General features: G+C 40.9%; 1 protein-coding gene and 1 long non-coding RNA gene across 3 annotated transcripts; one reads left to right on the top strand and one right to left on the bottom strand.

Moving 5' to 3' along the window:
* Nucleotides 1-18: 18 nt before the first annotated feature.
* Nucleotides 19-8154, top strand: LOC124250611 (uncharacterized). Of its 2 annotated transcripts, XR_006891582.1 has the most exons (5): nucleotides 19-137; nucleotides 242-403; nucleotides 3384-3491; nucleotides 4599-4796; nucleotides 7301-8154. It is a non-coding gene; the product is annotated as an uncharacterized LOC124250611 (long non-coding RNA). The 2 variants fall into 2 exon arrangements; XR_006891581.1 differs by having other exon boundaries at nucleotides 30-403.
* On the bottom strand, nucleotides 2569-24321 carry LIX1L (limb and CNS expressed 1 like). Its single transcript, XM_046682642.1, has 6 exons — nucleotides 23939-24321; nucleotides 15941-16104; nucleotides 13005-13145; nucleotides 5709-5804; nucleotides 5378-5455; nucleotides 2569-4760 (listed from the first exon to the last, which is right to left on the bottom strand). The coding sequence occupies exons 1-6, from the start codon at nucleotides 24228-24230 to the stop codon at nucleotides 4518-4520; spliced, it is 1014 nt and encodes a 337-aa protein (XP_046538598.1). The 5' UTR covers nucleotides 24231-24321; the 3' UTR covers nucleotides 2569-4517.
* Between the last annotated feature and the right edge of the window lie 2376 nt (nucleotides 24322-26697).

The raw sequence follows: 26697 nt of genomic DNA, 5'->3' as shown, positions 1-26697 counted from the left end.
TGTGCCTGTAGCCATCTTGAGCAGGTCGTGAGCTGAAAGCAGGTCGCGAGCTGAAAGCTGTGAGGGACAAGCTGGGGGATGGGCGGAGTTAGCGGATTCCTCTTAAGTAGGACGGCCGACGAGAACTACTACTGACGGTGAAGCCCAGCTTAATTTCTTTACCAGAGGGTTGCTTTCTGTCTCTTTTCACCCCATACTAGGAAATTGAAGTTGAAGAAAGTTTTTCTGTCAAAACTTCCAGGCCTGTACCTGTTCCGAGGAGCAGCCGGATCTGTGATGGAAGCCTTTTTAAAAAATAGTTCAGTCAGCGATGCTAGCTCAAAAAGCTGCCTCTGGAACGTACGGCAGCACGAAATTTCTCCCTCAAGGAAACCAGCAGACCTAGTTGTCCGTGAAACCATTGGTGAGCAGATAACTGTTTTCTTTTAAAGATAAACTCTGAAACTCTTCCCACCACCTCTGGGAATTAAAAAATAGTCATGGCTTTAAACAGAATAGGGGATTTAAAGTTTCTCTGAAGATAGTACAGGTATTTCACGTTCAAAAATCTACGCGTCCAGGCAAAACCCATATTGCCCCAAAATTCTGGAATCCCAATGTAGCCCTTAAACAATAGTAGACTGCAGATTCACTTATTTATTAAACAGTTATGAATGCCTACATGTGTGTCTAATATTAGCGGAGGTGCTGGCAATACAAGGAAAAATCAATGCGTTATCAACAATCACTTTATTATGAAAATCACTTACATCACATTATGAAAGTGATAATTGCTATCACAAAGTGCTATGGCAGTACAAAGAAAGTTTCTAATAGGACTGGAGTAAGGAGAGTCCATGTAAAGTAGGGCTTCTGTTTGAACCAGGCTTTAAGGCTGGGTAGTTTTCCAGGCAAAGCAGTTATATTAAGACTAAGACACTAACCCATTGTGCACAATAGGTAGTGTGATCTTTCTAAAAATCAGTTGGTGACATCCCTGCTAAAAACCTTTCCTTGACTTATTTTTGCACTTAGAATAAAATTCAAGCTCACACAGTCAGCTCTGTTTATGTTTCTAACCTCTTCCACCATTCTTCCCTCTCACCCATTAAGCTCTCCCTACACTTTCCCTCAACTATGTTGTACTCTTTCCCATCTCAAGACTTTTGCAACTTTTTGTCCCTGATGCTCTTATTGAGCTCTTCACATGGCTAGTTCAACCTCATCCTTTAGGTTTCCCTAAAGTACTACCGTCACCTGAAGGGTCTTCTCTACCCTCCTATCCTTGACTCTGTTATTTCCTTCACAGAACTTAAATCTGAATCTTTAATTACCTTGTTTACTTTCTAACTTGTTTATTGTCTGTTTTTCCCAATAGAATGTAATCTATATGGCAGAGACTCTTATTTACAACTATATGCCCAAAGTTTAGAGCAATGCCTGGCTCACAGTAGACATCTGGTAAATACTTATTGAAGAATGGCAAGAAATTCTGTATGCTGTGTGACTAGGAAATAAAGCTGGAAATACAGTTTAGGGCCAAATTTTATGCCATGCTAAGGATTTTGAAATTTATCTTGTAGGCAAGAAATTTCTCTACTTCATGATTTTTAATTTTTGCCAATAGCCCCCATACTATTTTTTGATTACTGTTTTTCCTTAAATAGACTGACTTTTAAAGCAAATTGGCACTAAATTTAAATATCACTGCCATAAGTGGAAAACTTACATTTTTCTACTACAAATTCAGATAAAAGCATATCTAGAAAAAATGAAAAATATTTGCCCATCTATTACCTAAAATCATCTCAGGTAATACCAAGAGTTCACATATAAAACTTTGGAAAATGCTGCTAAAGTTAAAGATAACTAAGTGATGGTTTAGCAAAGGGGGTGGTACAGTCACACATATTTTAGAAATAAATCTGACAGTAGTGTGTAGGATGTTATGAATGAAGGCAGAGACTAGTTAGGAAGCTATTGCCGTGGTCTAGCCCAGAAACGATAGAGGACTGAACTAAGGCAGTAGATATGGACAAAAACAGATAGGAAATTTATATGGGAGGTAAACTCAACAGTAAGTGACTGATTAGATGACAGTAGGGAAGAGTTGAGGATGGATCTGGGGTTCTAGCTTAGATAACTGGGTAGATAATCCTATAACAGATGTGGGAAGTCAAAGAGGAGCATGTATGGAGAAATGGGTTTCATTTTGGGTATGTGAGTTCAAAAAATGGTGTCATATTCGGGTGGTGATGTCTAATGTGTGGAAATATAGATGTAAAAGCTCAAAACAGGTTGGGGTAGAAGAGAGAGATTTGAGAATCATGTGTATGATGGACTTTAAGCCACCATAGTGGGTGAGATTGCCAGTGAAAATGGGTAGAGCTTGAGGAGAAAGGGCCAAAGACAAAATCCAGGCTCCTCAAATGTCTGGAGAAGGGGAGGCAGAATGCTTTCCCCAGCAGCACAATTTTATTTCTACCACCCAAAAAATACTAATAAAAATTATTTTTTAGTATATATGTAACAGAAAGGGTCATTTAGAGCTCCTCTGATATAAAGGTCTCAAGAAAGAGTCAATCTGGCTCACTAGACAAAAATCTATTTTTAATTGTATAAAATCATACATAGAATATACATAGAAAGTACTAAAAAGGTAAGTAAAATCTTTAATACCAAAAGTGGACAGGTCAGGGAACAATTTTTCTCAAGTTCTTTGGGATCTTACTGGTTGGTATTTGAGAAAAATAATAAATCCAGGAGGTGCAAGGACAAGTTCTTCCCACAACTCCCATCCCTTAACACTTCCCAGAGAAAGGAGCATAGGAGAAATGAGGGTTTATGATTTCTGGATTATAAATATCAATAAAAACTGAATAGACACATCTACTATTTAATGTAGGATCCTCTACTCCAGTCCTACAGGTGCTTCATGGAATACAGAATGGGGATTCAAGAATTCAAGGAAGTCCTTTTCAAGCACTAATACAATTGTTGCTAGATTCCTTATTTCTGATCCCCTATGCACTGGTTACCAAGATCATTTCAAAAACAAAAAAGCTGATTTTTATCTTGTCCCTATCTGATCCAAAAGAACAAATTTTCGCCTGTTTCCTAACCTATTTCTAAAAGCAAAGTATAAAATTGTTAAATGAAAAGTCCAATTGCATGAACATTAAACTTCCCAAGAAAGTGGACTGAGCTATAATATAGTATAAAGGAGATTACAGAAACAAGGGGAAAATATATCTTAGAAAAACCTACAAAAAGTTCTCCCAAAGGGGAATGTTTTAGCTGTACTCCAGATCATTTCTCTCCTACATCACCCGAGAGAGGTGGGGGAAGAGAACACCACTAAAAACACAAAGAGCTGATCATTGATTATCTTTCCCCTCCTGCAGTCTCCCAAGGTTCCAATTAGGATGTGCCACGATGCCATCTAATTTTCCTGATCAACTCATGCTCTAATAATCAATGTGAAGAAAAGAGAGAAAACATGTGAATCTAAGGTATGCACATCTAAGGTTGTAAACAGCAGCAACTTTGTGGACGTAAGAGGAACATGGCCCTCACCAAACCGGACAGAAAATGTTTCCAAAGAGCTGAATGATGGGAGGAGAGAGAGGAGGGGAATATGTTTAACCTCCTGCTAATCTCTGCAGGCAGGAAGGTCTAAATACAGGGCTTAACTAAGCTGGGTGACAAGGGAAGGAGGAGTGAAAAGAGAATGTTGAAAGATAAGCAACTTTAACCCTGACCCCTTCTGTAGAGTACATCCAGAAATCTGGACTACCAGGATGATATGGTATCTATGCCCCAGGAGCAACTTGGATGATAAACCCTTGAGAATTCTGTTTGTAATTCCTCTCTTGTTCCTGAACATATTCTCAGGGTTGATCTTAAAAATAAGAAACCAGATCTCCACTTCCTTCCAAATGATAAAGTAAGGAAGCCTCAACATGAAGTACCATTTGGAGGCAGAGGAGGAGTAAGGTAGTGGTGGGAAGGGGGAGGTGGAGGCTAGGAAAATATCTAGTTACTGGAGGAACAACTTGGTACCACGTAGGCCCAGCTCAAAGCCGAAGAAGGCCTCACACTCATACCCTGTTTGAGTCCAAGAAAAAGCAGGAATGAGGGTGAGGATGGGGCACATAGTCCTTATTCAAGCTCCCTGTTATTTTAAAAGAAGGAGACATGAACACTTAGTCAATCATTTTGTGCTACTGAAATGACTACACAGAATTACTGTTAGTGTAAGAGCTAAGAAAGCTCCAAAGACAGGCTGCTCTTCTTGTAAAGTGGAGTGGAGATGTTTCAAATGAAACTATATCCAAAAACTAGAAGTAAGAAAAGGGATCTCTTAGCAAACAGGAATCCAGATGTAGAATTTATACATATATATATATATATCTATATATATATATCTGTATTTTAAAGTATAAAATTAAGAAAGTATGTACAGAAATCATACTAAGTCTTAGAAAGGACATATAAAAAAAGGGCCTGGAGAGCATGGGGAGTATGTGGGTGGATGCCTAGCAGTTGGAAGAATGCATATTGCCCAACTGCCCAGCAGCCAGCATGAGAATATCTTTCTTCTCCTTGTGGAAGCGCAGCTCCTTGCCGGCCAGCCGGGCTTCATCGAGCTCCCGCTCAGTAGAGGCCAGCTCTCTAGACAGTGCCCCTGGCACACTCTGCTCCCGGCTCACCCAGTCCAATGCCATTTGGTGGCGAATATCATCATCCAGGGCCCGGTGTGAATAATGAGCCAACACTTCCTGGAGGAGGAGAGGAATGTGAAGGTCACTGACAAGGTAAAGGTTCTTATCACATTGACCCAACTGGGACTAGGAGCTCTTAGCCTTGGAGTACTAACTGAAATCAGCACTTAAGTCCTCTAAGGAGATTATTTTTTTATTTTATTTTACTTATTTATTTTGAGGAAGATTAGCCCTGAGCTAACATCTGCTGCTGATCCTCCTTTTTTTGCAGAGGAAGACTGGCCCTGAGCTAACATCCCTGCCCATCTTCCTCTACTTTATATGTAGGACGCCTGCCACAGCATGGCTTGCCAAATGGTGCCATGTCCACACCTGGGATCTGAACCGGTGAACCCCGGGCTGCTGAAGCGGAACGTGCGCACTTAACTGCTGCGCCACGGGGGCCGGCCCCTCTAAGGAGATTCTTAAGGGAAACTTCCTGGTGGGAGAAGCAAGGCAAGCAAAAGAATCACAGTTAAGATTTAAACAGGAAAGATTATGGGACTGAAGAGGGCTCTTTAAGTAAAGTTTTCAATATTCACAACTTGGTAACTGCAGGCCTGCTTATTTCTAACACAGCAGCCACCTGAAAATAGTCCTTTTGCTAGACTTCCCTCACCCATAGGATCTCTTACCTGCCGAGAACACTGTCTTTCTCTCATGGCCTTAAGGCTGCCATTCCAGTGTAGCAGTTGAAAAACTGTCATTAACTCCTGGGAGAAGAAGATGAGAAATACCAGGACAGTGATTTTATATTGGGAGGTTGCATCAGAGTTACATGGGGAACCTTTTACAAGATACATTTGTGGAAGCCTCTCTTACACCAACTCTGATATGCCCTTGGGGGAAGGAAGGTATTTATATTTTGAAAAATATTCTAACAACCTTATCTCCCTTCCTTTCCAATTCCATATGGTAACAGGCTGATCCATGTTATTAAAGCCAGGGAAGTAGGTGGAATAGTACCTGGAACTCCAACATTGACTTGCCCTTGTTGGATTCCAACATGAATCGGAAGGCACCAATCCCTGTATTTGGGTTGTCAGCTTCCTCCCTGTTGCCCTGGTAATAGAGGAAAGGAAAAGAAAAATAGATTTTTCCGTCAGGATTATCACCTCAAGCAGCACTGTCCAATAGAAATAAAATGTGAGGGGGCCACCCCATGGCGGAGTGGTTAAGTTCATGGTCTCTGCTGCCGGGGCCCAGGGTTTTGCAGGTTCAGATCCTGGGCGTGGACATGGCATGGCTCGTCAGGCCACGTTGAGGCGGTGTCCCACATGCCACAACTAGAGAGACCTGCAACTAGGATGTGCAACTGTGTACCGGGGGGGATTTGGGGAGATAAAGCAGAAAAAAAAAAAAGATTGGCAACAGTTGTTAGCTCAGGTGCCAATCTTTAAAGAAAGAAAAAAAAAAAAGAAAGAAAATGTGAGGGGCTGGCCCCACGGCCAAGTGGGTAAGTTCGTGTGCTCCTCTTCAGAGGCCCAGGGTTTTGTTGGTTCCGATCCTGGGCGCAGACATGCCACTGTTCATCAAGCCATGCTTAGGTGGTGGCCCACATAGCACAACCAGAAGGACCTACAACTAGAATATACAACTATATACTGAGGGGCTTTGGGGAGAAGAAGAAGGGGGAAAAAAAGAAATATAATGCGTGCAAGCCACATATTTAATTTAAAACTTTCTAGTTGCCACATTAAAAATAAACAGGTAAAATTAATTTTAATAGCACATTTTATTTAACCTAATATATTCAAGATATTATTTCAAGTGTAATTAGTATAAAAACTATTAATGAAATATTTTACATTCTTTTTCTTGTGCTAAGTTTTCAAAATCTGGTGTCTCTTTCATGCTTACAGCACATCTCAATTCATGCTAGCCACATTTAAGTGCTCAATTCTGCTGGTCAGCCCAGACCTAGAGGACTCCAAAGTCATCACACACATTAACTTGGGTGATAGAGAAAGATCAATTTGATGTTCCCTATTTTACAAAGGGGGAGCATTGAGACATAGAGGGGAGCCCTGATTTAGCTAAAATAACAGAGTGAGTTCAGCATACAGGATTGAACTAACCTAGAGGACAATTGAGTCAATGCATTTTTAAAGGGAGACAGTAGGAACCATAAGCATGGCAAATACTGGGCAGCAGTTTTGCCTCCTGACCTTCTATTGGTGACATGACCCTGCAGGGGTAGAACTAAGATACACTGTCCTGCCTGCAAGCCTGGTGTGTGCAAAAAACAATATAATATAGAAGTTAAGAGCATGGGTGGTGGGCAGAAGGCGACGGGTCTGCAGCTCGGGGAACCTAGTGACAGTGGACCTCTTTTTACTGAATTAAAGTTCTACCAGTGAGCTGCCAAACCAGAGCAAATTCAGAAATGGATTTGTACCCATAAACTGAAGTACCTGGGTGTTCCTAAGTATTGGGGGGTCTGGTTTACATGATAAAAATGGAAAAAGTTACAGGTTTATGATAATCGCTTTTGGAGTGACCTTCAGAAAATATATGAAGCAAATGCCAAAAGTTTTTCTCAAAAAACTGTCTTGCAGCTAAACTTAAGAATTCTGGATATTCTGGAATATATTCACGAGCACCAGTATGTACACGGAGAGGGATATCAAGGCCTCAGTAAGATTTGAGGAACCTCAGAAGGAGGTTCCTTCTGAGCCACAAGAATCCTGACCAGGTGTACTTGGTAGATTATGGCCTTGCTTATCGGTATTACCCAGAAGGAATTCACAAAGAATACAAAGAAGACCCCAAAAGATGTCACAGTGGCACTATTGAATTCACGAGCGTCAATGCACACCGTGGTGTGGGCCCGTTGAGACTTGGTGACTTGGAAATACTATGATAAATGATCCAGTGGCTCAGTGGGCATCTTCCTTGGGAGGATAATTTGAAAGATCCTAACTATGTTAGAGATTCCAAAATTAGATACAGAGAAAATATTTCAGGTTTGATGGACAGATGTTTTCCTGAGAAAAACAAGTCAGATGAAATAGCTAAATACATGGAAACAGCGAAATTACTGGACTGTGCCGAAAACCCTCTTTCTCAGAATTTACAAGATATTCTTTTGCAAGGACCCAAAGCTATAAAGGAAGTAAGGATGATGGTAAACTGGACTTCAGTGTTGTGGAGAATGGAGGTTTGAAAGCCAAAACTATAACAAAGAAGAGAAAGAAAGAAATTGAGGAAAGCACAGAATCTACTGTTGAAGATATGGAATGCTCAAATACACAGACAGAGGAGGCCACACAAACTTGTTCAAAAACCAGAAAGAGGGAGAAAAGAAAGTCTCTTCAACAAATGGTGCTGGAAAAACTGAAAAGCCACATGTAAAAGAATGAAAATTGACCATTCTTTTTCACCATTCACAAAAATAAACTCGAAATGGATCAAAGACCTAAAGATTAAACCTGAAACAATAAGTCTTCTAGAAGAGAATATAGGCAGTACACTCTTTGACATCAGTATCAAAAGGATCTTTTCGGACACCATAACTCCTCAGACGAGGGAAACAATAGAAAGAATAAACAAATGGGACTTCATCAGACTAAGGAGCTTCTTCAAGGCAAGGGAAAACAGGATTGAAACAAAAAAACAAGCCACTAGTTGGGAAAAAATAATTACAAATTATTTATCTGACAAAGGGTTACTCTCCATAATATATAAAGAACTCAGACAGCTCAACAACAAAAAATCAAACAATGCGATCAAAAAATGGGCAGGGGACAGGAACAGACATTTCTCCAAAGAAGGTATACGGATGGCCAATAGACACATGAAAAGATGCTCACCATCACTAATCATCATGGAAATGCACATCAAAACTACACTAAGATATCACCTTACACCCATTAGAATGGCAAAAATAACCAAAACAAAAAGTGACAAATGTTGGAGAGGTTGTGGAGAAAAAGGAACCCTCATACACTGTTGGTGGGAATGCAAACTAGTGCAGCCACTATGGAAAAGAGTATGGAGATTTCTCAAAAAATTAAAAATAGAAATACCTCATGACCCAGCCATCCCACTACTGGGTATCTATCCAAAGAACTTGAAATCAGAAATTCCAAAAGTCCCATGCACCCCTATGTTCACTGCAGCATTATTTACAATAGCCAAGATGTGGAAGCAACCTAAATGCCCATCAACTGATGATTGGATAAAGAAGATATGGTATATATATACAATGGAATACTACTTAGCCATAAAAAAAGATAAAATTGTCCCATTCACAACAACATGGATGGACCTTGAAGGTATTATGTTAAGTGAAATAAGCCAGATAGAGAAAGACGAACTCTGTATGACTCCACTCATAGGTGGAAGTTAAACACAGAGACAAAGAGAACTGATTGGTGGTTACCAGGGGAAAGGGGGGATGGGGGGAGGGCACAAAGGGTGAAGTGGTGCACCTACAACATGACTAACAATAATGTACAACTGAAATTTCACAAGGTTGTAAACTATCATAATGTTAATAAAAAGTTAAAAAAAAAAGAGAGAGTCCAGAAGTAAATCAAATGCTGTGAACCAGTTTTTCTTTTCTTCCTTTCATTTGATTTTTCCCTTTTTTTCTGTTTTAAGTGTTTTATTTTCATGTGAGTCTTTTGAGGTGGAGGTAACAATGAAATACCTATGTCTTTGAAAACCAGCTTTTTAATTAAAATAAATACTTTGTACAATTAAAAAAGAAGAAGTTAAGAGCATGGACTGGAGTGCCTACTAGTCTTGTGGCCCTGGTGAAGTCATTTAATCTCTCTGTTCCTCAGTTTCCTCATCTGTAAAATGGAATAATCATAGATTTACATTATAGGGTTGTTTTAGAATTAAATAAATTTAAACATTTTTAATTTAAAAGGGATAAATATGGTCTGAAAACTCCAATCATATAAAATGTGGGTGCATTATTGTACTGCACCTAGTGTCCAGTTACACAATCCAAATCCATTCTGGTACTGGCTCTGATTTGGTGCTATTTGGTGGTGGTTTAATATTATTGGGGATAATTCCAGATCCTAGGGCTAGCCAAGACTTCCCCAAAAAAGGGCATCTCATGGTTTATTGGTGACTCTTTTGTCAACATGATCTATGAAAATAAGGTCAGGAGACTACTGGGAACACAGAGACCCAACTGTCTCCTCCTGCTTCCTGAGAAGTTCCCTGCTCTTTCTAGCCAGTCCCTGTCCTCCCTGCCCCCCCCCCCCCACAAGATAAGAACTTTATTCTGCTCTCTTTGAGAAAGGGGAATGGGTGGAGGTTGGGAGCCAACCAAGTTATCTCCAAATTCAGTTTATTGTGGGGCACTATATCATGAACTTCTACTGTGTATGTATCACACCTAAAATAATGCCAGGCATTTAGTAAGTACACCGTAAGTGCTAGCTTATTATTATTATTTGTTTTCACTGTGCTAGAATCAACAAGAAGTCAGAACTACTCAAAATCAACCCATATTGTTTTGTGGCTTGTGAGAAACAACCATACCACATGTAGTTAATCTTTGTGGTGAAGCAAAGATCACAAAATTTGGGTTTAGAAGTGAAAAGCTAGAGGGAAGAAGGAAAAGGTAATCTACACCATTAGGATTTAGGGCTCTGAAGCAAGCAACCATTTTCATTTTTACCTATAATTGGTCAATACAATAACTTATTCAGTACCTCCAAACTTTTCCATGATATAGCACATAGAAAATAATGATCACATCTGTACAGCCAACTGAGGTATACAGAGGAAGCTGTTGACAGAGCAGCCTGCCAGCAGAGGCTGTGGGACAGAAGAGTCCATCTCCTCCAGCCCTTGCTCAGTCCCTTGAGAGCTGAGAGAATCAATATCATGGCACATCTTTAAACTATCTGGAGTACACCAGAATGGCATGACCCACCAGTTGGGAAGTTCTATCTCATATGACACTTCTACATCTAACATAGTTATAAACGAACTTCACTTATTCAATAAACATTTAATCACAGAACACTTGATAAGTGGTAGGACAATTAGAATATAATAGGAAAGGAATTAGAGTTAATTTAATTCAACTTACTTATTTTACAAATGAGGAAACTCAGACCCACAGAGGCTAAGTGATTTGTCAAAATACATAGTATAATATAGTGTCAGATTCAGGACTTTTAAAGAACAAAAACTGAAAGCAAAAAATGTGGACATCACTCTTTATCCATGGCTAAGGCCAAATGAAAATTGTTATTTTGGAGAATGGGAATTCCATTGGTAAATTAATGAGAAAGCCATTAAATTCTCAATTTTGGGGGTTAATTAAAGAGGAATAGTGGCATGAGAATAGTAATAGTTTACATTTCTTAAACACTTTGTAGTAGACACTGCTGCTGATCTACTCAACATCTATTTCCTTCTTGCTTACTATAGAACCTTAATCTTGTTCTGGTGCCTACCCATCTCCCATGTGCCTCAGGGAAGAGTGATTTTATCCTAACTCCAGTGGGTAAATCTTAATCCCTTGTCCTGTAATTGGTTTTAAGGTAGGAATTCTGGTCACTGGGAGGTAGAAGGGAGGTCTGCTGGAAGGCTTCTGGGAAAAGATTCCTCACTACTAAAGAGACTCTAGAAAAGATGGTCTCTTTTCTGTCTCTGGATGTAGTTATGTCTATATGTAATACCTGGAATTCTGTCATCTTGCACCCTGAGGGGAGCGAGCCCACAGACAAAGTATCTAGAAGTTGGCTGAGTGAAGAGATGGAAAGAATTTGGGCCAGTAGATGATGACATTCTTGGTCCATGGAATCAACCAGCCCTGAAATCTGCCCTACTTCTGGGCTTCCTGTCATGTTAGATAATAAATCTCCTTCCTTTATTTATTTCCTAAAGTTAATTTGAAGTGAGATTTTCTATTACTTACATCCAAAGGCATCTAAACAGATAACATGTGCTAAGTGCTTGAATATATTCTTTTTTATCCAGTAATCCTATGTGATAGGTATAATTGTTATCCTACTTTATATATGAGGAAACTGAGACTTAGATTAAGTAACTTGCTCAAAGTCACATAGGTAGGAGAACCATAATTTCAAAACAATGAATTCAGAGCCCAGGCTCATAACCAATGCTTTCTATAATCCAAACTTATGTTTCATTTTATAATATAGTAGGTGACTTAAGAATAACAAATGTACCTTCTTAATTTTAATTGGTTTTGATTAATATAAAAATATTTTTATTCCCTGCAGATACTGCTGACTAGGGTAAAGAATAATGTGAGAAAAACAGATGGGTCCTAGATAACTGAGGGAAGCCGACTTCCTATTTAAAATGTTCAACACTAATCTACAAAACAGATAACTGAAGCAGTTTAGTATATGTAAATACATCTTAAATGCAAAAAGAACAGAAACAGAAAATTGTTATGACTTTATCACCCTATCAATGAACTAGTGGGGAAGGAAGAAAAAGGCAGTATTAATTTCTAAGATGACCTCTAAGCTAGAAAAGTCTGTAAGTTGGCTTGGGTTCCAGTCTTGGCTCTACCACTTACTAGCTATATCACTTTAGGGAAAACTTCACTTCTGTGTTTTTAGTTTCCTCATCTGTAAAACAGGGGTAATAATGGTTCTTATACCTTATAGGATTTTTGTGAGGATAAAATGAGATAAAATGCATATAAATCCCCTAGAATAGTGCCTGGCACAAAGTAAATACTCAGTTAGGATCAGTTATGGTTATTATTATTATCATCATCATTTGAAAGAACAGATGTTCTTTTTAGAGAGAGTAAATAAATTATCCTCCCCATTGCTAGAAAGGAAAAAAGACAAGACACTGTATTATAAAGTGTTCTTTATTAATAAGATGAAGTAATGGAGGCAGGAGACAAGTGACAATAAGAACAGTCAGATGAAAAAAAGAATAGTAAAGGAAGAAGGGACTAAGATCTTAAACCAAAATTGGGAAAAGCAAAATTCAAGTTCAATTTTTACTTTGGAATATCTCTAAAATTCCATAAATCTTGAACTAAAAGTTTCTAGATACCAAATAGACACAATGAAAGAGACAAAATAACAGCAAAAACATAAACACACATATAGAATTAGAGACTGAGATATATGGAGCATATAATACAAAAGACTGACAGAATAAACAGAAAGCACAGAGATATAACAGGAAAGAAAACAAGAATTCATGCTTTGTTCCCCAGTAATTTACAAGACTTCCCAACCAGCCAGTTCTCCCATCCCCCACTTTCCTTCCTTCCAACTCCAAGTAACTTACATTGAAAGATGCCAGGGCCTCAGAGACACTCTTCTCAATAAACTCATCAGTGATTCTTCGGGAAGGATGTTCATTAAACACAGAATTCATTAGTGCAATCTTTGCAGCACTCCGCCGGGCCTCAGCTTTTGTGGGGCAAAACTAAGCAGGGTAGAGAAAGAGAAGGTATGTTTATGGGTATCTGAGAGAGAGGAAGGAACAATGAGAGGGAAACGCTTGGGATAGAAGACATTTGGACACTGGATAAATCAGTTTGTTCAACACACTCTCCAAAGTTTTTATTGTAAAATGGTTGGGGCATTTAGAAACTTAATTTTGATTCAACATCCTGAAGTCATTAAGGAACTGGAGATGGCTGTAGCTCATACCAAATTGAATGCAGAATGAAGAAGGCTGCTGAAGTCAGCATATAATCACTGGATATGAAAAATATCCCTGTTTAAATTGTCAACAGAATTAATCAAAAGCCAGATTCTGGCCAGCCTGTTAGAAATATGAATCTTGCTCTCTTGTTCTTTGGACAGGCAAGATTTTTTTCATCCCTGTAGATAACCTAAGAATAGTATAAAGCTGTGTCTAGGCTGCTTTTGCAGAGGAGACTTCTAGTCTCTATCAGAAGCACCCATCTGGGATTCTTGGACTTCACTTTTAGCTGTGATCAGGCAATTCCCCTAATAACGTAGTGAGCCAAGGAGCTATCCCTAAGGTCTGAAGAAGGAATCTATAGTCTTTTTTTCTCCCTCAGTGGAATCAAGGAGAAGAGGGGTGGCTAGGGGAAGGAAAGCTGACCCAAGGAAAGCAAGAAAATATTAAAAATTAATTCATGTTTTTACATTGTATCCAACATAGGTGTCATAGAACAAGTCTGGTTTTTCAGAAGTCTGAAATCATTAAACTTCAGATCCCTAGTTACCATAGTATTCCTTTATAATTCATCTTCACTGGCTGCCTCAAAGGCCTCTGTGCCCTTTGTCATTTATGATTAGAATTGGAGGAAAGGAAAAAAATGATGTTACAGTTTTAAAAAGTAGACCAGAATATGTTCTCTACTTAACCATCCTTAATATCAATAATTCCAAGTTTCCTTTAGCTGACAGGTATCTCCGAGACAGCATAGAGAGCTTGGTACATTAACCCTAAGTCTTCTTGATTCTTCAGTTTCTCTGTTTCTACTTCTCTCTCTATTTACTGGCCCACTGCCCATTCTATTGTATACTGCTGTTTCTGAAAAGTCATCTGTGAAGAAAACCACTGGGAAAAATTTCACCTGCCAAAGTAGATATAAAAGATATAAGCTAAAAGAGGCCAAGATGGATAATTCTACTCTTTTAGGAAATAACAGAAAATCAAATTACTATAATAATCCAGTTATAGGCATCACCATAAAATTATCAAATCTTTATTCAACAATATGATGAGGTGGGAGAAGGAGGGAAAGATCTTATCCTCTAGAAGAAAAAGCATAAACATTAGTCATCCTGGGCATATATTTATTTCTCTGAAATGACTGGCGTTCTGAGGGAAGAAATTTAGTCACCTGATTTGAAATGAAGCTTCCTTAGGACTGTTTCTGTTTGAGGCAGGAACTGAGCTGCAGTGGCACTCATTCATGCCACAGATATATTAAGGGCCTACTCTCTGCTAGGCACTGAGTTTGGTAGTAGAGATTTAAAACTGAACAAGAAAGAAGACAGACACTATCTCTGCCTCTACAGAGCATGTAAAGTCTTTCTAGTACTAGCATTCTATGATTAGATGAAAGACCTGTAATATACGATGATGAAAAGAGTGGTTGCGGGGCCAGCCCCGTGGCCAAGTGGTTAAGTTTGCGCACTCCGCTTCCGCGGCCCAGGATTTCGCCGGCCCAGGGTTTCACTGGTTTGGATCCTGGGCATGGACATAGCACCGCTCATCAGGCCATGCTGAGGCGGCGTCCCACATGCCACAACTAGAAGGACCCACAACTAAAAATATACAACTATGTACCGGGGGTCTTTGGGGAGAAACAGGAAAAAATAAAATCTTTAAAAAAAAAAAAAAGAGTGGTTGCTTTTATAGGATAATGAGAAATTTGACTAGTGTGAATATTATCATCAAAGATGGGTTTTTTATATTTTACATGGATTTTTTATATTTTACATAGACTTTAGATAATCTAACCTAATTCCTTCATGTTATAGATGGGGAAACTGAGGCCCACAGAAGTTACCTAACTTGCCCTGCTGGCAGTCAGGAATGAGAATTTGGATCTTCTAACTCTTAGAAGAGTACTATTTCCACCATACATAGTTCTCTTTGAGAACTCAGACACTGCTTTCTTTTTTTTTTTAAGATTTTATTTTTTTCCTTTTTCTTCCCAAAGCCCCCCAGTACATAGTTGTATATTCTTTGTTGTAGGTCCTTCTAGTTGTGGCATGTGGGACGCTGCCTCAGCGTGGTTTGATGAGTAGTGCCATGTCCGCGCCCATGATTCGAACCAACGAAACACTGGGCCGCCTGCAGCAGAGCGTGCGAACATAACCACTCGGCCACGGGGCCAGCCCCTCAAATACTGCTTTCTTTAGTAAATGCCTACTAAAAAGTACTGGGGGCAAGGAATAGTAGTCTATGTTTTCAAAAAGAAATGGCAGGAAGCTGGAAAGCTAGATCAGAAGATAGGTTATGTGCTGGTAGTCTGATATACTGAGTAAGGGCGTATTCATAACTGCTCAAATTCAAAGTGGGTTTGAGTTTTCATAGGCTGAAAGAAAAGCATGCTACTGAGTTTCTTTTGTGGTCAAAGGAGCTTCAAATGCTTACCAGAAAGATTTTCTCAGAATTGGTTCAGATCCTCAAATATGTGATTTCAGACAGAAATTTAATGGCCAAAGTGATGCGGAAAGCCATTAGTAGCACCTATGCATTTATTTTTGCTACTGCCACCTCGCAACTCTTACCTGGAAACTCCCAAAGCAACTTCCCCCAGGCAGGGTGACATAGCAGACATAGGGAGGACTGTTGGAGGGAACCATCTCATAAACCACTAGAGCTCCATTCTTCAAGTCAGCCCCACGAGACTGCTTCATCTGCCAGAATTCCTGAAGTGCCTCCACCACATTCACTACAAAAAGAGAAGTAGCAATGAGAACACCTCCAAGTGCTGCTGTGCTTCAATACTGTATCTGTAACCTGTACCTACATTAAGAGTCTACCCCCCTTAGCTTTCTACCTATCCCCATTTAAAAGCTTTTAAATTAATGAACCTAGACTGTGATTAAGTCTGTTTGCATAGGAAGACCAGAGTATACCTGCCCTCTTCCACCATCTCTCTAGCTCACATTTTCATTAGTATTAGACACCAAGGAGAATAACTTAAATATTGAAGGCAGAGTTTTCAAGGTCAGCCAGACAACTATCACTACCTGAAGAAGTGCAAGTAGATTGTTCCACAGTTGGTCTGCTGGCCTAAAATAATAATAACTGCCACAATAATAAGTGCTAACATTTACTGAACACTTACTGTATGTCATGCATTTCTCTAAGTGCTTTACTCATTTAACCTTATGAGGCAGGTACTTTTATTATCCCCATTTTACAGATGAGGGAAATGAGGCATAGAGAGGTTAAATAACTTGCCCAAGGATGTAACAGCTAGAAAGCAAAAGAGCAAGAATTCAAACGTAGGCAGTCTTGGTTCCAGAGTCAATGTTCTTAACTGTTATGCAATGTTGCCACTATTAGCCATTGTTGACCCTATGCTTCTGGTGAGCAAACCCATGGCCAGATTCCTTTTCCATTCTGGAATATCATGTGTATACTACATGAGAGAGAGAGAGAGAAAATATTTTTCTTCTGTGGCTTTCCCTAGGTATAAATGTTTTCTGGAGGAACTGTATCTTGGGAGAAACTCCTCTACAGGTCTCTTTCACTCCTTTCCATTTTGCTGGGTATGCCAAGATTTGAAGGCCCTGACTGCTGTTTACTTGGGCCACTTCTCAGGATTGTGTTTGCAGCAAGAAACTTTGAGGGATGAGGTAATGTCTCTCTCTGGGACAAAGAACAAGCTTGCTTACTGCTTGCTATAAAATGGCAGGTTCCCCAAGCTCAGTGTTCCTTTCCTGTAATGCAACCAATGGCCTGTGCAAGCATCCACCTGAGCTCTCCATGTCAGACTTGGGAGGCAGGGGGAACCAATGCAAACAAACATGATGTTCATACTACTTGCTGTGCTAGCAGTAATAAAGTCCTTTTTCTCTGACCCAGAAGTCTCTTGACTTCTGCCAGTATCCATGAAATGGTAACCAGCTAACTTATTATTTGGAAATAGGGTAAAATCAAACTCCAAACTCGATACTGTATTCCAGGACAGTTCCCCTTATCTCCCAATACTTGGGCTCAATCATTCCACCATTATGTATTGAGTACCTACTCAATGCTAGACTATGTGCTGGATGATAAGCTACAATAGTGAGCAAAACCATATACTGTTCCTTTTCCTTATGTATCTTACAGTCTAAAGAGGGAGAGAGATATTAACCAAATAGTCTCAAACAAATGAAAAATTACAACTGTGATAAGTGCTATAAAGGAGTGGTAAATGGTGGGAAATGTTGTAGGAGCATCTGACCTAGTTAAGAAGGTCAAAGAAAGCTACCCTGATAAGGTGACATTTAATCTCAGATATGAGTGTGAATTCACTAGGCAAAAAGGTGAGAGGAGAATGCTCTGAGCAGAAGCAACAGCATGTAGAAAGGCTCTGTAGCAGCAGAGAATTTGGTGAATAAAGGCACTAGTGTGGCTAGAAAAGAGAGAGTGAGGGGTAGTGTAATGCAAAATGAGATTGCAAAAGGAAGCAGGGACCAGACTAAGTCAGACCTGAGAGGTCATGTTGGAGTATTGGCTTTATCCTAGGAGAACGGGAAGCCATTAAAGGGTTTTAAATGGAAGGAGGGATGAGATCAGTTTGCCTTTGGAAAGGATCACTTTAACTCTAGGGTTCCAAACATTTCAAATGGCTTTAACTAAAGCCTCATAATAACAAATTATCACATGCATTCTCCCATATCTTACAACATGACCTCTCTCTACTCTTAGTTACAACAAGGACTCATTCATTCTTTTATATTGCATTAGTTCAGTTCTGCCAAAGAGAAAACGTCAAGATGGGATGGACATCCAAGAGATTTATTGGGGAGGAAGTAGGAGAAGGGAGAGCCTTCAGACCATGTTGAAGGCCTTAACACCTATGGAAGGAGAGTGGGAAGGAAGGAGATTTGGATATGAGAGTCTCAGACTGCAGCGCAGTTCCAAGAAAGGTTTGGCAAGGCCAGTGGGAAGTGCTCAAGCCAAAGGAATCCTACATCTCACTAGGATGTGCCTGAGTTGGTACCCCTACTGTGCTCAGTCTTGGGCTGGGAGCAGCCTGCAGGATGTGTGGCCTCAGTGTAAATGTAGTGATGGACCTAGAGGGAACACCAGCTTAAAGCTGTCAATCAGTTATGCTCCCTGCAGCAGGAGACATAAACAGCACATTTTCATGGCTGCCACACACACATTAAGCAAAAATTTGAGAACTTAATAGATGCATAGCTCTAGTCTAGTCATTAGGGATGCAAAGATGAATAACACACATTCCCTGCCATCAAGGTGTTCAAAATCTAGTGACTAATAATAACTGTTATCTTACCTGCTCTGCAGCTGAAGCAAGCACTCCATGTACCAGCCAGAGTTTGAAAAGCAGCATAAGCTCTTTTCTAATACCCTGTATTTAGCAGACTTTTTAGAATGTTGGTTCTTTCATTAAAAGACAGTATGAAAAGGAAACTCTCTCTTTCCCACCCGAAGTTTTGGCGAGGGCTCTTCAAAGGTCATTGCTGCCCGGAAAGCTTAGCCGTCTTTGTTCTTTCCATTGAGATTTTTTCAGCCTCAGTTCTCTCTTTGAGACAATTTAGCATAATGCACTGGGTGACAGCTCTCCTGACATGCAAACAACCAGGAGAATATTGAAATAAAGAGGAAGGGGAGGAGACCACTCTAATGGGGAAGGTTCTATTAAAAAGTATATGTCCACTCTCTATCCAGTTAAATCCCTCTTGGCAGAGTACAGGACTGTTTTTTAATAATTATTCAAAGCCAAAAGAAATAGGGAGTCTTATTTCAAAAATGTGAGTGTGAAGTAGGAAATTGGGCAAAGTAATCAGGAAAGCAATTAATTATGATCAGCATTTGAAAATGATCATACAGTCATTCATTTTTAGAGCTAAAAGGGACTTTAGAGATCATCTACTCCAAATCAGGCTAAGGAAGGGTAAATGACTTGCTTGAGGTCACACAGCTGTGGCAAAGTTGGGGCATAAATGTAGATGTCCTGATGCCAATGCTCTTTCCAATTTGGGAATCTTAACCCAGGGTTCAGGGTCCAGTCCATGGCTGAGCTTCATGGGGGTTCACAAGCCCCCTAAAACTCTTAAGGAAAATTATGTTTGTGTGTGTGTATGAGTATTTATGTGTGTGTGGGGGAGTACCCAGAGTTTTGATCAGATTTTCAGTGAGGAACCATTGATATAATGGTTTACATATGGATGGTTAAAGAAGAGTAAGGTAGGAGGGTAGCAATGACTGAGACATACAAATCTGATAGCTACAATTGCCTTTTGGAAGTCACTGATGGATGCTAAGCTGAAAGGGACAAGAAAGACCAAGATAGGAATATTTAAGCACTTCTACCATGATGCTGAACAACAATAAAAAAAATTAAAAAGGGAATAATTTTGGTTTTGCCCTTAGGAGATAAAATATTTGATGAATGTCCAAGTGAGATGAGAGGTACAGACTATATATCCACCAGAGTAAAAGCATTAAAACAACACATGAAACTGCAGTAAAAATTTTACATCATAAAAATAAATACAATTTTGTGGTGGGGGAGCTATTTATAAATAGATAATAAATAGATAATGAAATTGAGAGGTGAGTGAGAAGGTTCTCCCTGATCATACAGAGTGGCAAGAATTGGCTGGCCTGGCTTAATTCACTTATTATGAAGGTAGAGAAGCTGGTTAACAATATTTCATCTGATCTTTCCTATTTCAATTTTTAGAAGGTACCCCTAAATAGCCCATAATGCATAGACTCTTTGGAAGGGAGACAGTGACAGTGACTTTGAGAGAGGACTATGGTAGGCTGAATAATGTCCCCTACCAAGATGTCCATGTCCTAATCCTTGGAACCTGTGAATGTTACCTTATACGGCAAAGACTTTGCAGATGTGATTAAGTTAGGGATCTTCACCTGGGGAGATTATCCTGGATTATCCAGGTGGGCCCTAAATACAATCACAAGTATCCTTAGGGAAGGAAATTTGATGAAACACAGAAGAGGAAAGGGCAATGTGACCATGGAGGCAGAGAGTGGAGTGATGCATAAACAAGCCAAGGAATACTGGCAGCCACCAGAAGCTGGAAGAGGCAAGGAAACAGATTCTCCCTTAGAGCCTTTGGAGGGAGCACAGACCTGCTGACACCTTCATTTTGGCCCAGTGATACTGATTTTGGACTTCTGGCCTCCAGAACCTTGAGAAAATAAATTTCTGTTGTTTTAAGCCACCAAGTATGTGATAATTTGTTAGAGCAGCCACAGGAAACTAATACAGGGTCTAATCCAACGTTCCAAAAATTGGAAATATTCAGACCAATATAATTCCACAGTCACTTACAGGCCAAGAAGCTGTTGGTGACTCTGAGGAAGAGGAACAACGAACAGAAAATGTCAAACAAGATTCATTTGTTCAACCTATTGGAGTAGCTATGCAGAATTTCCAATCATGTAACCATATTGTGATATAAAAGGAGAGTAATAAAAAAGAAAAAGTTTGAAGAGGGCAGTACAGAAGTTACAGAGCAAGGAAAGTGACTTGGTCATTCAGTCAGTCATTAGAAGAAGGAGACTATATGCCATGTGGAAAAAAGGGGCAAGGGAAATGGCAATGCTAACAATACCTATCATATGGACAGTTTTCAAAGCATTTCCAAATGTATAATAATAGCAACCACTCATTGAGTACTGTGTGCTGCGTGCTTTACATTTACTATCCATTTAATCCACACAAAATTATCAAGATACATTTTATAATACCCATTTTACAAAAAAGTAAACAAGTTACAGAACAGGTCACAGTGGCAGAACCAGGATTTAGAACTAATGTTTGTTTGTCTCTAAAGCCAGCCCTCTATTTTACTATCCTGTTTTATTGCATTATTAATCGTCACACATGCACTATAAAGTAGACTGTGAGCTCCATGAAGAAAGGGACTGAGTATCTGTCTTGTTCACTGCTATGTCTGGTAATCGATAAGTGTTGGTTAAATGAATAAATGGAACATATGAGGCCTAGAGAGATTAAGCAATTTATCCAAAATAACACAGTCACTATTTGACAGGGCCAGGTTCTCTGATTCCAAATCCTATGCACTATAAACTAAGATCCTACAGCATACTGAACTATGCGTGTATCTTGGGTGGGGATGGGGGGCAGGGATAGTAGGCAGCAAGGAGATATAGGACAAACAGGTGAAATAACAGAAGAGTTTTTTTGTATAAATGCTGATATCCTACATGAATGAAGGTAACTCTAAAGACTGTGACAGGAAAAGGTGAATTTAGAGATGTGAATTGAAGATGATACAGTAAAGCACTGTTGGACTGGGACTGGGAAATGGTTTGGGCAAAGACCAAAGTAAATTATATTCAGGGGAATAGAGCCAGTCCCCAAATACCATGCCATCAGTCACAAGGGGTATGTGGGTACATGCCAATGGCAGCTTTGCCTATTAATTGAAGCAGAATAAGTGATTCCATGTGGTAAAGGACTTCTGAGCCAAATCGACAGAAACTCTGCTTCCCTGAAGCTGAACTATCTGCCAAACTCTCCCAAAGTACTGGCTGGACACCCAGACTGGAAATGAGAAACTCAAGAACAATGAGAAGGACTGTGGTGGGAGGTAGGGAGGCTGGAGAAGAGAAGCGCCGCAGAGTCTGAAGCCTGACTGACTGCTCTTTGTCAGTACTCTCCCCTTCTTCCCTTATCCTTTCTAAGGAAATGAAAAAGTTTTTACAAGACACTCAGTTTAGACGCTAAACCAGAGGTTCTCCAGGTAACATAGACAAGAAAACCTCTATATTTTTAATAAATGCCTGTAAGTTCCTAAGAGGAAGGGTTCAGATTTCAGGTGACCACTCCTGGCTATTCCTATGCCCAGAGGCAAAGACCTTCCCTTGGTCTTGACTTAAAAAGACCTGAAGCAGCAGGACAATAGCTGATGGCAGTTCCATCACATAGCCCTGTTAAATCTAGAAATTAAACTAGAAAAACAACTACATTCTCTCATGATGGTTTTCAGAATCATATGCATTTGTATTCCCAGCATCTAGCAGAGTGCCTGCCCCATAGTAGGAGTTCAAATGTTGAAGAACAAAGGGAAACTGATGGTAAATGTATCATTGGGCGCATTATAGTAAAATGAATCTAAAAATCTGTTTTCACAGAAATATTTGCGTTTACACTGTCAGGATTTAAGAGTGGGAGAAAATGAGACGTTCTTCCCAAGGAAACGTGAACCAATAAATTTGAGATAATAGTCATCATTTTTAAAGTAGCCATTATGTGTCAGGTGCTATATCTCATTTAATCCACATCATAACCCTTGAGGAAACGGAAGTTCAGCAAAGACCGTGACAGGACATAGCTGGCAAGTGACAGAGATTTAATCTGGGATTTAATCCAGACTTGCCTGACTCCAAAGCCTGTGTGTGCTCTTTTCACTACACTTTCTTAGGGAGAAAAAAAAAATTCTTTACTGTCTATAGAGAAAACCCTGCAACCTATGTATTATTGTTAAACTAGAAAATTAAAGATATAGTCACGTCACTTCCAGGTCATGCAGGACCTGGCCAAGCAGAGAGAAATGATGTCTAGGAAATTCCAGACCTAAATTCTGTATCCTACACTCCTCACTATATATTCCTTGTTACACTATAAATCTGGAGCTCGAACTCAGGAAATTCTGTACTGGTTAAACAAAAACAACAAAGAAAATCCTCATATCCCCCTTCTCAGAAACCCTGGAAATTAGGCATCTTTAAGATGAAGATTTCTAATGGAAATAGGGTTTCTGCCTGGCTCATTTCCACAGAATTTAACATTGAGAGAGCCAAGGCCTGGGATTTATTCTCAGTTCCTGGGCAAGGGCCAGGAAAACAGAGCCAGCCAGACACAGCAGCCAGAGTTGTGAAGCTCCATACTAAAAAAGACACTAAAGGGAGGTACTAAATCATAGAAAGTTGCTGTGGGATCAATGGTATGGGTCCAGATTTAAAAGCACAAATATTTTAAGTGACTTGTGAAGGCACTACCTAAATTCCTCAGCAAATCTGAAGTTGCATTGGAAATTTCAGAAAGTCAATAAGTAGGAAAAGAATTAAAAAGTGAAAGCTAAGGAGATGGAGTAAATTAACAGGGGCACCCAAGAATTGCTGAGATCACATAAGAAAGATTTTGAGAGGGTATGGATAAGAAATATCTTGGTTCTGGGATAAAGGATAGGATCCTACACAATGGGCACCGGTCTCAAAAGCAGAGAGATGTTAAGGCATTAAGCTACAGCGGGAATTCTATTTCTGAAGGAGAAAAGGTTGGGAAGAAAAGACAGCTGTATCTGTAAAAAGGGGTCCTTGGAGAATATAGTAGTAACTCAATAAAGGGGAGGCGGGTGAGAGGCTTAAACGTGTGCAAGAGTGTGTGCGTCTCTGCGTGTGTATGTAGCTCAGAAGGAAACTCCCCAAAAGGAAATGCATGTGAGGGCTCTGCGCCAGGAAGAGCGATTCGGAGGACTGTGGGAGCAAGGAGCAAGGCTCCGTTACAGAGGGTGTCCCGCAGGAGGCCAGACCCGCAGACTCACCTCGGCCATAGCCCTGCGTGTGCTTGGCGAAGCTCCTTACCACGGCCTCCACGGCCTCCCGTAGCACCGCGGGGCTGCCGGCGGCGCCGGGGGCCAGCGGCAGCCCAGGGGCCCCCGACAGGAGGAGCGGCGGCGGGGGCGGTGCAGGGGGCGGTGGGGCCGGCGGGGGGCCTGCTGGGGGTGTGGCGGTGGTAGCGGCGGCCCCAGTCACTCCAGGCCGAAGCGCTCGTAGAGTACCCCTCCCGCTTGTGCCCACTCCAGGCTGAAGCCGCTGCGCTCGCATCGTCTCCATCCCGGCCGCCAGTGGAGTAGCGGCCCGGAGCCTGCCAGCCTGGCGAGCTAACGGTCCCAGCCACCCTAGCCAGCAAGCGCCCAGGGACTGAAGGCGGTGCTGGAGCTCAGCCGTCAGTCAAGCGGGGTCGGGGACGAGCCAATCCCATGCCAATCACCGGTAGGGGGCGGGAGCTGGTGGGCTCCCCCTCCGCCATAGGCAAATTATTGAGGAGGGCGGAGGTTCTGAGTAACCAATTGCAAAGAGAAAAGGCGATATCCTCTACAAGGGAGAAGCTTAGCTTGGGAGAGTGTTTGGGAGTAATGTAGGGAATACTAGAAAGTGGGCCAGACCCCTGGGGGGAGGCGTGGCAAAACAAACAAACAAACAAACAAAAAAACCCAGCCTGGATGCAAGGCCGTAGAGAATTGTAGACAGAGTGATAGGATTCTTAGAGATCATTTGTCTGACTACTTCATTTTATAGAAACTGGCTCAGAGAAGTGATGGGACTTGTCCAAGATCACATGCAATTGGTGGTGGAGCTAAAGCAAGGAAGGATACTGACATTTAAAGATTATATACTCTATGTCAGACACTATGCAGTGTACTTTAGTGCATTGTCTTATTTAATAATCACAATCACTAACTAGATTTTATTTTACAGTTAAGGAAATTGATACTCAGAGAGGCTAGAAAAATTGCCCAAAATTAAATAGCTAGGAGATGGCAAAGTGGGGGTGGGGGGGGCGTGGTTCAGACATGGGTCTCCTGGTTCCTAGTATTTTGATCTTTTCATTATACCACATCATTGAGTAATTTTCTGATTTCACCTATTCTAAGTTGAGGGAGGGAGTAAGAAGAAGTAGAATGGGTCGCTCCCTTACTTGCATTAGAGTGAGGAAGAGTTAGAATATATGCAGAAAATCAGCAAAATGAAAGGTTCAGGGGGCAGATTAAGGCAGGTACCCTTGTTCATAGAACCTGTCAGGTTGGGTTCCTGTGGTTACTCTTACACACACACACTAGACATCCTTTGCCAGTTGGGTTCCTCTGATTACTCTTACACACACACAACACACATACACACATACACTACACACCCTTTGTCAGTTAACCATCACGCCATTCTGACTTAGGTGAGGTTATATTAACTACTCCTCTCTGTCTCTCCAAATTTCTCTCTCTCCACCCTACAGTGGCTTAGAAATCAAGGATGGGGAAATGGAAGCCAGAAGTAGAAGAAAATGAATGAAATGCACCTGGTGAGATGAGAGTTAGACTCCTAAGGAAAAACTGTGAGTGGTCAAGAAATAGGAAGCTTGAAAGAGGAACAGTTAATCTACTGGGATATATCTGTTAATGAAGGAGGGAGAAACTCTATGTAGGAATCTCAAGTTAAAGAATTTGAGGACGGACATAGGGGAGACTTGGAAAAATGAAAACCTGTCAAATGCCTTAAAACCTTTAGGACACTTGCCTTTTCTTCTACAACCACAGTTGGTCAGTTGGTCTCCTGGAGGGAAGGTGGCTGGAACCTCTAAGTATCCCCTAGACTATTGTAGCTATACTTAGCGTCACTCTTCCTCCCCATTCCCCACATCCCACACCCCTCAGGCAGAAGTGACAAAACAGAGACTTCTGAACACATTTATTTGATATGTCAAGTGGAGAGAGGAGTGATTTAGGGTTACTCCCCACTTCTACCTGTGGGGGTGTTCATAAGCTCAAACAGACAGAAGAGCAGCTTAGAGCCCATGACCCACCCCCCTGGGAAAGTGAGACAACCTGTTGTATTGGTTGCAGGGGAGCAGGGTGGGGATAAAAAGCAGGAAGTTGAGAAGTAAAGCTGAGAACAGGAAGGGCAACAGCAGAACTGAGGCTGGGGATTGCTGCAGGAAATCCCAAGGAAAGTGAAGAAGATATCTTGAAAAGTGGTTAGGGCTGGAAGCAGGGTGTGAATAAGGAGCCAGGCCTGGAGAGAGAACCAAGACCTGCAAAACCTGCAGAATAGCTGGGATGTTCACAAAGAGGATAGACTGTGCAAAATCATGAGCCGGCTTTGTTGCAGGGCATACGTGGAAAGCAAGGTTTGCTTCTGTAGGAGGGCAAAGAGACTGGAAACTACCCATAAATAGGGGCTCCCTACTGCTTCTGAACAAATACAAGAGAGTCGGGGACCCATTTGGGGCCCTAGCACAAGTGGTCCTGTGTATGCCATGCCTGTGAGTACACAAGTAATTCCCATATGCGTATGAAGTGACCAGGGCATGAATGCATGTGTCTTTATGCCCAGTAAATAGAGTATTTACCCTTCCCTGCGAATAAAAATACTGTGCTTGTGGACACATGTTTACCCATGTGTGCGTGCACCGTGCCCATGAGCACATGCAAGAGACCCCTATGCCCGTGGTGTGTATGTGAGCCAGTTCTCCCGCCTGTCCCATCAAGGTCCTGATCCCCCACCCTCCTTGGCTCTTCTCGCTCCT

The sequence above is a fragment of the Equus quagga genome, chromosome 13, assembly GCF_021613505.1.
Source record: "Equus quagga isolate Etosha38 chromosome 13, UCLA_HA_Equagga_1.0, whole genome shotgun sequence".
In the NCBI taxonomy this organism is placed as follows: domain Eukaryota; kingdom Metazoa; phylum Chordata; class Mammalia; order Perissodactyla; family Equidae; genus Equus; species Equus quagga.
Note: the sequence above shows the minus strand (reverse complement) of the source record. Positions and strands in the feature narration are given on the sequence as shown.

Excerpts from the sequence above, each read along its gene's own strand:
- LIX1L (XM_046682642.1), bottom strand. The coding sequence starts at position 24,230 with ATGGAGACGATGCGAGCGCAGCGGCTTCAGCCTGGAGTGGGCACAAGC. Across the intron at positions 13,146-15,940 it reads GTTGCTTTGGGAGTTTCCAG|TTTTGCCCCACAAAAGCTGA; the intron begins GTAAGAGTTGCG and ends TACCCTGCTTAG. Across the intron at positions 4,761-5,377 it reads AAAGACAGTGTTCTCGGCAG|GAAGTGTTGGCTCATTATTC; the intron begins GTAAGAGATCCT and ends CTCCTCCTCCAG.